Source organism: Chiloscyllium plagiosum, chromosome 6 (assembly GCF_004010195.1).
Source record: "Chiloscyllium plagiosum isolate BGI_BamShark_2017 chromosome 6, ASM401019v2, whole genome shotgun sequence".
Lineage (NCBI taxonomy): Eukaryota > Metazoa > Chordata > Chondrichthyes > Orectolobiformes > Hemiscylliidae > Chiloscyllium > Chiloscyllium plagiosum.
This window is the reverse complement of record NC_057715.1, coordinates 76,549,454-76,564,258: the sequence shown is the minus strand read 5'-3', so window position 1 is coordinate 76,564,258 and position 14,805 is coordinate 76,549,454. Positions and strand designations below refer to the sequence as shown.

The 14,805-nt window shown below is 34.3% G+C and overlaps 1 protein-coding gene across 5 annotated transcripts in view; it reads left to right on the top strand.

The window, feature by feature from the left end:
* The window catches only part of LOC122550728 (paraspeckle component 1-like), a 122,755-nt gene that overhangs the window by 42,342 nt on the left and 65,608 nt on the right, over nt 1-14,805 (top strand). For 4 of the 5 annotated variants that reach the window (XR_006311930.1, XM_043691891.1, XM_043691889.1 and 1 more), the window contains 2 exons: nt 5,134-5,191; nt 10,813-10,985. The exons of the other annotated variant lie outside the window; for it this stretch is intronic. Coding sequence is in view for 3 of the 4 variants with exons in the window: in XM_043691891.1 (XP_043547826.1) it covers nt 5,134-5,191; nt 10,813-10,985 (231 nt within the window). In the remaining variant the exon portion in view is untranslated. The remainder of the gene's footprint in view (nt 1-5,133; nt 5,192-10,812; nt 10,986-14,805) is intronic. 5 annotated transcript variants of the gene reach the window in all.

The following is a 14,805-nucleotide window of genomic DNA, read 5'->3' as shown; positions in this document are numbered from 1 at the left end:
AAATAAATGCAAGTTGTTAAAATTCAACATTAATTTGAAACAGCAAAGTTAAGTTTAAGGCAGTAGAATATACTTTTTTCCAATTTGGAATGTATTGTGATTTGCAAGGTTGATCCAGCCATAAAGCTTTAGTTGATAAGCACTGTATGCTCAACTTGTTTGCACTGGATGGAATATATTTGAATTGTCTTGGTCATAACATAAAAAGACTAGCTCTTGTCAGGAGCAATGTTTAAAACCCAGTGGCATAATTAAAACTGCTCCTAGGAATTGTAATTTTTTTTTCACTATTTACAAATCAAACCTTTAGCAACAGTCTTTCTCATAATTAGAACACTAGAGGATTTTGCAAAATATACATAAACTACAGTGTGCAAATCTTTTCTTCTCAAGCAGTTGATAACTTGGCCAAAATAAGTGCTGTAGAAATTACTACTTTAACAGTTTAATATATTTACAAAGTAGTTTTGTGAATATACCCTCTGTTTATGATTGTAGCTAGGTATCCATATCTATGGTAAGAATACCAGAGTTGCTACTTGGTTATTTTGTAGTTTTGATCCAAAATATCAACCTGTTCTAAAACCTCACAGCTGTACTTTATCTGGAGTAGGTCGAAACTCATTCAGAATACACCAAGGTTTTTAAGCTAGCAATAAACTACTTGAAATTGTGAGCATGTTGGTTCAAGTAACCTTGGTCTTTTGGAAGCAGTTTGTCGTCCATACTCAAAATTATGATCTGTTGATTTCTTTATCGAAACACTGCATTAAACTGTCCATGGTCACTGAACATAATGGTAAGTGCACATGATTAGTTCTATACTTGTGCTTGGGTAAGGTTAGGAACGTTTGTTCTCTTCCAGTTCAATATTGGATCATCTTCACCATGATATGTAACTATAATATCTGATAAGCTATTTTTAGAGTATTAGAGTAATTTAACTTGCCTAAAAGTAATAAGTCAGTGCCATCAAATTCTTTTCATTTTTCATTTCTCTATTGAAGGGTGTTATGCTTTATAATTAACAATTATCTATTGGGTAAAAAGATTGCTGCAGAATCCATATACAGTTCTCATTTGACTGCATTGATCAATTAAATAAACAAATAGGAACTAATCAAATTGTAAACTAAGTGAGCAATATTCTGTTTTTTACACTGCACATTTAAAGATTTGAATGGCTATATCAGATTCGTAAAGTCATTTTCTTTTCACTTTTTTTTTCTATCTATTGATAGTGTGTACAGGTAAGATCTGCACATTTTCTGAATGATATTGTTTCAAAGAAAATTTTTGTGATCTCTGGTAACTAACAGATTTTGCACAAACATTTCTTCAAAATAGGCTAAGGTATCTTGCTGTATTCAAAGACAGACTCTGTCATTCCTGAACATAAATGATCAAGAATTTTTGTTTTTGAGCTAATGCAAATATTACGTAAATAATACAGAAGTTCACAAATGAAGTTTATTAAATTATGTGATAGTAGTACTTTTTTGATTCTTGTATTCAAATTGTTTAAATTTCCATACCTCCTCAAATTCTATAGTGGTAAAGAGCAGAAGTTCTGTTCCATTTAAGATTGAAAGGCTAGAAGTGGTCACAACTTGATAATTTTGCTAGAGACATTTGATGGAAGGTTATTGTTTTATGGCAAATTGATTTCTATATTTCAAAAAACTTGCTGATTAGTTCATGCCTCATTTGGTACCAGATCTTCAGTGAACAACTAATAATTTGCACATGTGTTTTTTCACTTGTATAATTTTTCTGATTGTCTGTTTGCCATTTCAGCATTTGGAATGTTTCACAAAGCTGAAAGTTAGTAGGAAAAGTTGATAGTAGGATGAGAATAGAAAACAACTCTGAAAATACTCAACAGGCCTGGCAGCGTCAGCATTTCCTATTTTCATTTCTGGTTCCTAGAATCTGCAGTATTCTGCTTTTTATTAGTCCTACTAGATGATGGTAATTTGAAATTCTTTGACTTTTACTGCTCAATTTTGTTCTGTATTGAGAATGAACTGGTCATGTGTTATTACTAATGAGCAATTATGTGAATTAATACATACTCTGGGTGCTACTATTAGTTAAAAACATGTGGCTAATTTGCATAACATAGTAAATCCACATGGCTGAACTTCACAGGATTCCCAAGAGGGAAATCAAATAGTGATGTGTGTAGAATCTCTCTATACAAGCAGCAAGTGTGGCTTTTTTGGGAATTATAGATTATTCAGCTACAAGGATATTGTTTTCAAATTGAACTGAATAAGTTATTTCATCTTGAGTCCTCCTCGAGTCATCTTGGCTACAAAGTCTTCAAGCTATATATTAATCCTTCAAATGTTATATTGCAGATTGGCAGGAGATTAATACTCCAGGAAAATAGATTACATTCTCACTAATGATATAAGGAATTGTACTAAATTTTGAAGCAACAAAATTTGAATTGAATTTGTGTAAAATGATCTGAAAATGAAACTAGAGTCAAATAAATGCAGTATTCTGTGTAAACGGTGGAAAAGTACAGAAAACTTTAGTTTTTTTGTCATACTTCATAAAACAATATTTTGTGAAATGTTATTACAGCTGGTATGATTGCAAATTTCTTAGAGTAGGCTTTTGTCAATAAAAAATACACTTAACCTGCAAAGTCGCTAGTGGTATTATATAATGAGACAACACAACACTTCTGTCATTAGTGTTCCATTCGCTGCTGCAATGTAAGACTCCATTGATGTCATGAATTACATTGAAGAACAAATACGTTATGAGGCTAATAATGTATTCATTGTGCCTGTGACTGCAGGTGTGGAACATCTGCTTTCTGAGAATTGCTCGGGATTTTAATCTCCGTGAAACAGCTCTAAATTTCTTTTTGTTACAGTGGTGATACGTTTGGATTGTGCTTCAATAAGCTCATCAAAACTTTTGAGAATATTACTAATTCAGAAAAATTGTAGTGATGTGTGAAAAACCAATAGTGAGCTGTTGGTCTGCCAATCATTAGTAACTGAGTGGAATTCCACACATGTAAAAGGAACTCCTGAACTATAGAATATGTTATCTCATTGCTTGAGTATAGCATGTACAGCAACGTAAAGAGTACCATTGCATGATAGAAATGGAGTGGGAATGAGTGGTCATATGAATCAAAGATTGCGAAGAAACTCCTTTGTTCCAGTTATTATTTCTGTATATTTTACTATTGTAATACAACATCCAAATATGAATTTAGAAGTGATATGATCTTTAACATGAAGATTGAATTATATCTGCAGATATTGGTGCCATTTATCTGATTCTCCTAAAGACTAAACATTGCCGGAGTTCCTCTCGTGTACACGGGTGGGAAAACATTGGTCAATTAGCTTGCTTCCAGTAATAAAGTGTGCTTAACATTTCGGTAGAACAGTTGTGGTATGAGCAGTTACTTAAAAATTCCTGATTTACGTGTTCATAGATTCTATTTAAATATGTATCAACTCTGGGTAAAGGATGAATTAAATGCAGGAAAGACAAAGTACGCTTCAGACCCTAAAGTGCTTTAGAGGACACCCAGGTGTTTTCAAGTTATCAAACAGCTACCTGAACTTACTCATTTTATTTATTATTTGGTTAAGCATTTGTTGGCTCATATCATATTTCTGTCACCTGCTACACTGAAGTGTTTTTATCCAATGATACCACTATTTTCCATTGTGAAGAGCGCAGTGTTCTGGAAGTTGAGTGGTATGGTATGTGTGCTCAACCCAGAATTGGTCCTTAATTCATGGTCTACTGATGCTTCCCTCTGACTGTTTTTTTCTTGACAATTTTTGTCAGTAGGAGCTTGCCATTGCCTTTCATGTTCAGACAAGTGAGGAGGGAGGTGTCCGGTCTGCTTTTGGTCAAATCCGAAATCAAGCCCATATTGTTGATATTTATCTCAAATGAATGCTAGTCATCATCTATCAAACTGAGCTTCCCAGCAAACCCCACCCCCAAGATGAGCTGTACCTCATGCCAAATGTTTGAAAACTATTGCTCTAGAAGATGCAGCAGCAGGGCTGAAAAATTGCATGTGCATAGATTTGTTTAACTTATCTGTAAAGAATACTTTAGGTCTACTACCAAATGAGGCATTTCCAGTTCAAAAAATGTTTTTATTGAAACTTTTTTAAACAAAAAGTAATAAACTTTGAATTTCATTATATTTCTTAACTGTAATTTTAAGCATGTGAAAAAAACATCATTTTGGTTCTAATTGGGAGCTCTTAATGCAGATGCTGATTTAACATTTGTTTATATATTTTGGATGTTTTCTTTGTCTTTTCTAAGATTTTTGCTTTCAGGTATATTTCCTGTGGAAGTGCACAATTTGCTTTTGCTTTATATGACACTTATTACAAAACATAAGGTGATTTGTATTTTTGTGTAATTCTAGTTGAATGAAAGTGGCTAATAATCTGTTATATGGCTGTATGTCTTTTTCTTGTGATGTCCAACAGTGGACAAAGTAAGCACATTTTACAAGAAATTGACTTTATTTTTGTGGTTACGTTGGGATCCTGTTAAGGCCTGAAATGATACTACTCAAGCACAAGCCCTGAATCACACCATTATTTTGGATAATGTGGACAATAGGCAGGCATGTATTAAGTGGTGTAATATTTCATACTTTGCAAATGGATTTTCTGTTATGTAAGATTTGTGACTGCTGAGTGAAATACAACCATTATAATTTAATTGAGATGCTTTCATGAAAACAAAAGTCAGATATTGGGGGCACTTTTCAATCTGGTGGTTAAAAAGCATTGACACAATGCACATGAAATTGAAGTGAAGCAAATAGAAAGGAAGATTGGGTAGAATGGTAGAACTTTACTACCAATTTCCACCTTTTCTGGAGTTGAAAATTACCCCCATTCTGTTGCAGAGTATTATATGAGTGAGGTGCAGTTGAATCTCAACCTGCTCTTTTATTCACTTTTTATTCAAATATTCAGGTTTTGATTTTAGACCTGGGTAGTTCATTTTTTTAGGAAAAAGAATAGGATTTTTTTATTTGCAATTAATGGTAAGAAATTGAACATACACAGATAATCTGTGCTGGTAGGTTGACCATGAAAATGTTTTTATTTTCAGAGAGAACAGGATATGAGGATGGGTGATATGGGTCCACGTGGAGGAATTGGCATGGGAGGTAGGGTCTTAATCAATGAAAACACTTGAGGTGTTGGACATTTTGTTTACTTCATGGTTGTGCCTAGCATTGTTCTTTGGGACTGTATCTGTTTGAAAGCTGAAATTAATTTTACTATTTCAGTATGTAAAAGTATGATTGCTGTACTTTGAAAGTTGTAAAGCTCCTCCTAGTACATAAGAATTTAATATAACGAATACGTCAAACTTTGATTTTCTTTCTCTATTATATAACATCTTGCACTTAATTGAACGGTACCACACTACAGTTTTTCTTGCACTAAACTTTAGGGATTGTAGTCTAATGGTTTGTATTTCTGGATTAGTAATCCAGCATTTGGACCAATTAAATGGGGACATGCATTCAAATGCCACACTGGCAGCTGAGGAAATAATTTCAGCTTAATTGTGTAAATAAATCAGGAGATTTAACTGACCTTTGAAAAGTTACTCAGTTGTATTAAGCTGCTGATCATCCAGCATGCACCGTTTCAGAAAGCAATGTGTTGTCACCTCCATGGGGGCTCTTTGGAATGGATACAAAATGCTGATATCAACCTTCTTCAGTTGACCAGAACTCTGATACAGTATACTTTAAAACAAGTAATTGCATGACTGCTTTTGTCTTAGTCGTAGTACTAGTGAATTTTGAAGTTTTATTTTCATTTTTAGGTTTACCAAGCTTTTATTCATATTGTCAATATTTTTATTTGCTGATATCCGACCGTTCTGAATCAATTTGTAAACTTCAAGCAATAACATCATCATTTTAATACTAGGTAGTATTATAGTAATATAGTAAAACTAAATTTCATTGACTGGTGATGCTGTACTATTATGATACGAGTTGCAACTCTTTTGGAATTGAGATAACTTGTCTTCTGTAGTGGTCTGAACATTGTAAAGCTATATCTTGCACCAAAGAGGAGATGATGTGGACTGCAACTTGTTAAAATCAGGTTGTATTTCTATAGAATGAAGCTTCATACATAGACTGTAGCTTGTTGCCTAAGTGCTTTTCGTATATGGTGAAACTAACCATGAAATGAGTGTTGTTGTGTATTTATGTATTTTACTTGTGTTAATAATTGCACTCTAATGTGTTTATTTGCATTTTCTCATAACGTACACAGAATGTGAACGCACCCCACTTTGACTTCTCCAAGTTCTTATTCCTGTTGTTTGTATTTTTCAGTTGGTGTCTTGCAGTTCTGTGCGAATTCAATATTCAAGCAGTGGTATCATATCTGTATACATAAGATAACTAATTAAAACTTGATTGTGACATCACTCAGTGCATTGTTATGGTATAAGTTGCACTTTATTTAACGTCATGGTCAACTATCATCGGTAAATATGAGTTGAGAGTATAAAATAATTTGAAAGTCAAATCATATTTCCAGTTTTAACATCAAAACTCTAGTTATGCACTTAGTCAATAGTCGTATTCACAGTGCATCAAGTATTTTGGCCATTGAAGTGCAGCCTTGTGGCCAGAAAAATAAGAGAAAGTCCTTGGTTTTACAGGACGTTTTTCAGCAGCTTGGGACTTGTCTCAGTTACTTTAAAGTAAAAATATATTCAATGTTGTAATAATGTAGGAGATTATGAGACTATATGCTGCACTCAACAATGTACCACAAACAGTATAAAGCTGAGATAATCTGTTTTAATCTGTTGCTTGAGATATAAGTTTTGTTAAGGATAGTCCATTGTTGTCACGGTTTGTGAAAAATGAAGTGTGTTCAACTGCTTTTCTGATTACTAAATAAATATGGATATTGTTGGCAAGTCAAGGAAGGTATCTTATTTGCAGTGGAGATAGTGATCAGTTAAGTCACAATGAAGCAGCTGGTCCTTTTAGAATTGTCACTGCTTTCTCAATGGGTTAAATTTAGGAGTAACAAATGGTATTACATTTTTAAAAAATCATGTGGAAATCTGTTAATAACTAGCAAAATTCCTATCTTATGTGGCTTTGTAGATCAAGTTTAGAAAAATGATGATTTTATGGCATCAGTTTTTACATTGCTATCCAATTTAAATCACTGATTAGGCCCAAATAATGTCTGTGGTGGCAGTGCTAACCACATACTAGTTTTGCGGCAAACTGTTTATCTGCAATTTTAATAAATTTCATGTAATAATGTTTACTTATCAAACATCAACCATCACTCAATTAAAAGTAAAGCATTCAAAGCTATCACAAAATATCTCTGCTTTTCATTTTGCCATTTAATGAATCTGCTGATATCATAAAAATGAGTTTTGAGATCATATTGCCAATAATACTTTTTATTTGCTAATCAGAAACGCAGCTGGCTACATCTTGATTCTCAAAGTAACTTGTAGCTAATGTGTTAACACACTCAGCAGCTGCTCCTTGCAAGTAAGTGAAAATAATCTCCAGATGATGATGGTTTGAGCATTTGATTTGCATTTGTGTTACTGACTGGGTTGCTGCAGCTTCCACAAAAAAACATTTTAATATAAGTGCACTATTAGCACAGGTTTCTCTTTTTTTTAAATTAAATTGCTAAACTAAACTTGAAACTGGATTGAGACTGAGTTTCAGACTGGAGGAATTTACATTTTTCCTAGAAATAAAAATAAATTTTTCTTCCTGGATCAGTAAAACACAATTAACCATATACTTGCCAGCAGTAATAACTTTATTTACTGAAGTACATTGAAATCCTAGTCCTAACTGAAATTTCATTGCAAGTGTTCAGATAGCATCCTTTACACTCTTTCATAATCAATTCTTTTCTCAGTACTTCATTTTCAAGTAAGTATTTTAAAAATGTATCTCACCTGAACACTCGGCGCATGACCTGTAAAACTGATTAAATAGAGAAAAACTGTTTGAGTTGGCAGAGAGATCAGGAACCTGAGTGCAATGGCTGAAGATGATTGGCCAAAGGAACAACAGCTGCATAAAATTTTTTTTTATCCAGTAAGCAGTTAGCATTTGTCCTGAGAGTTTCATGTTAAGAATTTCTGTGCAACTGTCATCCGTATCATATACAAACTGGTGCACCTTTTGGTTGGTAGATTTCTTCTAACTTTTCAGCAATTAATAAAGCTAAAATACCAATAGAGACTTCACAGCATTTTGTTGTGTTGTTATAAACTTGGTGAAAAAGTCCTTGGCTAAATAAAGTGTCTCTCTGTGTAGCTTTTAGACTTCACAAACCTCCATTAACCAATCAAGATGAATAGCTGTCATTGGATTGCAAGAAATTGTTTTTGGAAAAACATCTTTCTCTCTCAATCTGTTCCTTAAGAATACTCCAAACTATTTTTGTGATTTTTTTTTCCCAGCAGAATGCTGGTAATAATGAAGCTCTAGTTGGAGTAGCTAAAACACCTTTTGAACCTTTTACTGCACATAACTGGTAGAATTAGATGTAACCAGGTCATCTTGATTTGTGCATGATGTTGAATGGAAACTGTATGGACTCATACAGTAGGCTACAGTATTCCAACAAGCCGCCTTTTCGTATGGTTTTGCAGTCAACACTTCTGTATCTTCATCGAAGTCTTGCAGACAAGTGGTAATGTCTGCTTTTTGTTTTTAGCTACATAGCACAACCATTTTTATTTCTTCGGTCTTTGTTGATTGATCTTCTAATTCTGAGCATCTTTGGAGCTGGTTGTGCAGGTTAAAGATCTCCTATAATTCGGAAGGGACAGGTCTGTCTTAAATTACTGTCGCTTCTCAAGGTAATAGGGTGGTTGCTGCAGCTTACACATAAAAATTGCCAGAAGTAGTAGAGGCTGGCACAATTACAACATTTTAAAAGGCATCTGGGTAGGTATATGATTAGGAAAGGATTAGAGGGATAAGGGTCAAGTTCTGGCAAATGGGGCTTGATTAATTAAGGATATCTGATCGGCATGGACATGGGGTCTTTTTCTGTGCTGTACATCTCTATGACTCGATGCAGAGTTGCGAGGCTAGGATAGGGTCTGGGTGGGATGTTGTTTGGAGGGTCTGTGTGGACTCTATAGACTGAATGGCCTGCTTCCAAACTGTAATGGGATTCTGTGATTCTAGAGAGTATGTGAATTCAATTATAGCTTTGAAAAGGGGTTTGGAAAGTTTACAAAAGTGAGAACTTGTCACTCTAGGTGCAAGGTGGGGATTGGGATGGGCTAATTTTGTTTTTGTAGAGGGTCAGCGTGGACATGTGGGCAAACTTATGTGCAGTACCTATTCTGTGTGAACTTAATTTTATTGGCTAGTCTACATGCCATAAAGCTAGCACCATTAAGCAGTTATACTCTGGTTAATAAAAGCACATTACCCATCAAATGGAAATTGCAGGTACAAATGGAATAAAATGAATTTTTTTTAGTTCAGTGGTTATATGTCCTCAAAACACATTGTGAAAGAGTATTCTTTTTGTTTTGAAACAACTTTAAGATGTGGCATTTGAACAAATAATGTTTTAAGATAGCGAACATTAAGTGAGTGACACAGGAAGGACATTTTATTAAATGAACTTAGTTTAAGAGTGCGAATGCAAATCTGCAGTGAAGATAAGCTTAACTGTAGTTACTTTCAGTTTTCGCTTTTGCCCTTTGTTTCAAGTTGCCATGGTACGATTTGAGATAGTAACATGACTTGGAACTAGGTCATACCTGGATGTTTTAAATATCATACATATTTTAGGATTTTTGTCCTTTCAAATGTTTGCTCTCAAACAAAAACATCAGAGGGAGATCTATTAAAATGGGCAAGGTGATATTTAGATTTGTTTTCAGTTTGAATAGGCTTGTGCAGATTTTTACAGCTTGTAATGTGATGCAAAAGCATTAGATTATTAGCTATAACTAATGTGCTTTCAAAATTAATCTATTCTTGGGTTTGGAAGTGAAGAAATAATACATACAACATTCTATCAGTTGATTTGTTCCCTCTCACTTCTTTATATGGATGTAAGCCACAGTAAAATAAATTTACACTGAACTTGAAAACATTTGTAATTCAAAAGCTAGGATTTATACATAATTGCATTGTTTGTCAAGTAGTATCAGAAATCTTTCTAGTTGGGAACCTGTAGAACTAGAGATTTTATAATTTCTGTGCAGAAGAGAAGTGGAAACATTTGTTTACGTTTGTGAAAAATATTCCAAATTAATTGAATAGACTTGTTTCAATTTGAAAATATAATCTTGTGCCTGAGGCATACTTGGAAAAATGCATAAGTATATTGTGAATACTCATTCTTTGGACTGTAAGCAATTTGTAATTTTTTTTTCCCAGTTTTGATTTGTGGGTATTTCCACTTTTGTAAATGATTACAAATATATTTTTGTTGACCATTTTTATTCTTGTTGCAGGGATCTTGTTTAATGAAGCAAAGATGTTGGTTTTTGAAGTGTGTGTGTGTGTGTGTGTGTGTGTGTATATATATATATGATACAACTTGTACAGTCCCAAAGAACAATTTTTGCAGACTATTACTCAGATAGCAGTTGCCTTGCATGGTCCGTCTATTATATAAGCATGTTTTTATATTATTTACTAAATTTCTACAAATATTCAATCCAATTAATTGCCTTGGAAGCATAATTAGATTTAGGCTAGATCTAAGTACCCACTATTTTGCATAGATGCGTATAGCCCGGCTCCTGCTGGCAACCAAGGTCCTGCTCCACTTATGGGTATGAACATGAACAACCGTGGACCTATGCCTGGTGCTACAATGGGACCTGTCCCAGCCATTGGGCCAGAAGGGACTGCAAGCTTGGGAACACCCATGTTGGGAGACAACAGTGGAACAATGGTAATGTATTAAAATGTCTGATATTTACTGCCTTATTTTCTAAGTAATATAAGGTATGTTTACACAAGCATTTGGACTGGCACAATCATTTTTCAAAGTTCTTCATACTTTAGAAAGCTTTGATCATGTAGCATAGTTTTCCATTTGTGTACTTTCAACTTTGCAAAAATCAAAGGTTTTAAAAAAACAAAACTGGATCATCAGAGCAGTTCAGTGTCAATGTGTTTTTTTTTAGATAAACCTCAATTTGGATGATGAATATTCTGATGAACTAAAATAGGTCAGAGTTTATAATGTGTATGATGAAATGAATGGTGGATTCAAAGCGGTAAGATAGCAATTATATAGTTCTGAAATTGTAAAAGGAATTTGGATGCATTGAAATTGGGTATTATTGGCATGTAGTGAGTGTAGAAGAAAGCTTGGCACATCTATGTTTTTGATACACAGGTGAATGTGGATTATAAATTTTTAATAAGCAAGTAATTAAGATTAATTTTTACCTTTTTATAGCAATAATTAAAGTAAACAGCAATAAATGACTCCTTTTATATATTCTGATAGGCCTTGGGCAAATTAAGTTGATAATTTTGGTAATGTTTTCCATATAATTCAGGGGTAAGGTGAGGTAAAATCTAATGCCATCTTTGAAGCATTTGGATAACATTTAAGCATGGGCTCATGTGAGACATACACAAAACAAGCATAGAATTGAAACGTTATTGTGAAGCATTTCAAGTTTTCTCGGCTAAGTCTCAAATTATGACACTTGAAATTTTGCTGTGAATAAATGGGTGCACTTTGTGTAATGTGCCAAGCCTTCTGAGAGTGTAAACATATCTTTTGGAGATTAAACTGAAATTTACACACACAAATAGTGTGTATCCTTATGTTGTACAAAGTTGATTAAACCAATAATTGTAGGAATAAGTATATGCCAGTCAGCCTGTTCAGCCTATTCCAAAATTCAATACATAATTCATAGTTGACCAACTACTTGAATGCCTTTTTCCTTGCAATTTCCCCATATCCTTTTACATAATTGGTTAATCTCTGTATTAAACATACTCGACTGAACCTCCTTAGCTGACTGGGGCAGAGAATTCTGAATATTCACAATGTTGAGTAAAAACAATTTTCCATCTCCTAAGTAGCTTTTCCTTTATTTTGAAACCATGTCCCCTAGTTCTTGACTTCCCAACCAGAGAAAAACCTTGCTCTAGCTATTCTTCCTGTCCTGTCTGACTTTAAGATTCAATGTGATTGCCCTCATTTTTCAAAACTCTTAGGCTGTATTCACTATCTGTCTCCAAAGGATAGTCCTGCTATCACAGAAGAAATCTGGTAGACCTTTGGTGCATTCTCTGTCTGGCAATAATATCATCTTTTTAAGGCAGGAGGACCAAAATGCTACACCCAGGTTCTGTCTAACCAAGTTAGTGTCCATTTGAAGCAAGGGTTTGCTGCTCTTGTACTGAAACCTTCCATACCTTAGCTTCCTGATTGTCTGCTCTACATGAGTATTGGCTTTTAGTGGCTAATTGACAAGTGCGCCACGGTCCCTTTATTCATCTACACTTCCTAAGTTCGTTCTTTTAAGCAATAAGCATTTGTTCTTCTCACTGAAGTAGATGATCTCACATTTTTCCACATTGTATTCCATCTGCTATATTCTTGTACACAAAGTCTGTTTTAAAAAAAACTTTTTAAAGTCACTTTGTATGTTTCTTACAACATATATATTCCCACTTAAGCTTGTGTCATTCATAAACTTGAAAAGTATGTTCAATTCCACATCCAGATTGTTGATGTATATTATGAGCAGCTGAGATTGCAAGTACTGAACTGCCAAGTTTGGGCAACCCATTTATTTCTTTGTTTTCTTCCTGTTTAAGCCAATATTTAGTCTGTGCGTGTACATTACTTCCTTTCCAAATTAGCTTCAGTATTGCTAACTCACCTCCGTGGGGTGCTTTTCTCAAAAGCCTTCTGAAAATCCAAGTGTACTACATTCACTGACAGTTCTCTGCCATATCAATCAGTAACAATTTTAAAGTCCAAGTTTGTCAAATGCTATTCCCACTCTTATTTGTGCTGACTATACCCAATCAGATGACTATGATTCAAGTATCCGTTTATCCCATCCTTTACAATGGATTCCAACAGTTTTCCTGCTACTAAAGCTAACTAAACTGTAGTTGCCCATTTTCTCTTTTTTTTGTTTTGTAAATAGTGGGGTGACATTTGTGACTTACCAATATGCAGGAGTCATTCTAAAAATGCATCCATTACTTTCAAAGATAACCTGCGTCATAGAGTGTTGAAAGAGGTCTCAGAGCCAGAGACATATAGGGTCATAGAGATGTACAGACTTAGTAACTTTCAACTCCATTAAGTTCTCCAAGCAGAGGTTCTTACTAATTTCCTTAAATTCTTCATTCTTTGTAGTTCTTTTAACCTTCTAATTATGAATTTCATGTATCTTTCTCTTTGAAGAGATCACCAAAGTAATCTTTTAACATTTCTCCCACTTTTCTGTTTTCCATTAAACATTCTCCTGCTTCAGCCTATAATGCACCCACATTTATATCGACCAAATGTTTTCTTTCATGTACCTATAGAAGCTTTTACAGTGTATTTGTTAGTTTACATTAATAGCCTTTTCTTCCTTTTATCAATTTCTTTGTCTTCCTTGTTGCAAAAACATCAGGATTACTGTTATTTTTGGCAACATTATGGACTGCCTTTAAAATTTACTCCTGTCTTTGAGCTACAATTGACTTTTTATGGGAGGTTGTGCCTATAAAGATAGTGTGTTGCTGTATGCCATGTAATATTCGCTAAATATGATCCATTGCTCGTGTGCCATTATATCTTTCAATGTATTTTCCCAATCCCACCTCAGCCAGTTTGTCCCTCATACTTGACAGGTTCATTCTAAATGAAGGAAACTCACTTTCAAATAGAATGTAATGTTCTTCCTCCATGTGGTTGCTCATCAGTAAAGATGGCTTTTCCCCAAAATAGCCTGTTCTCTATTTGGTTTCTCAACATGGTACTCTAAGAAACCATTTTAACATACTTCAGAAACTCATTCTCCATAACATTAGTACTCATTAGGTTTACCCAGTCTTTTAGGAGATTGAAATGATCCATTATTGTTTCACCCATGCTACATGCTTCTCTAATCTCCTCATTAATACCATGGACCACATTACCATTACTGTTTAGTAGCTTGTAAATAAATCTTACAAATGTTTGCCCTCTCTTTTTTTCTTAATTCCACCCAAACAGATTCCACATTTTGGTCTTCTGACCAGGAATCCTCCTTTTAGTAATGTACTGATGCCTACCCTATTACCAGCATTCGTTCCCCTCCTTTTCCTTTTTTTTCCTGTTTCTCCAAATGTTGAGTATCCTTGAATGTTCAGTTCACAATCTTGGTCACCCTGTAGCCATCTGTCCTGTTAGATCATATGCATTTGCCTTTATTTTTTCCTATAAGTCATTTCTTGTTGTGATTGCTGTGAGCATTTGTATAGAGTGTTCAATATTCTATTGTTTTGACATCACTCTGCATTGAATGTTTGATGTCAGCCTTCATTTTGCCTCTCATTCAACTTCTCGTGCCAATTTTCCTAATTCCTGTTACCAACTTTATTTTCTTTCAATGTGCACAACCTCTTGGGCTCCCCTACTCCTGAATCTAATTATAGTCATATTTTCAATCGTGCACAGCAGTCTTTTGGGAATATTACATGTCCAGGTTTACTGTTAGATTTGGTTTTGTTCAAGTTATACGAGGGAAGAAAGAGAAAAT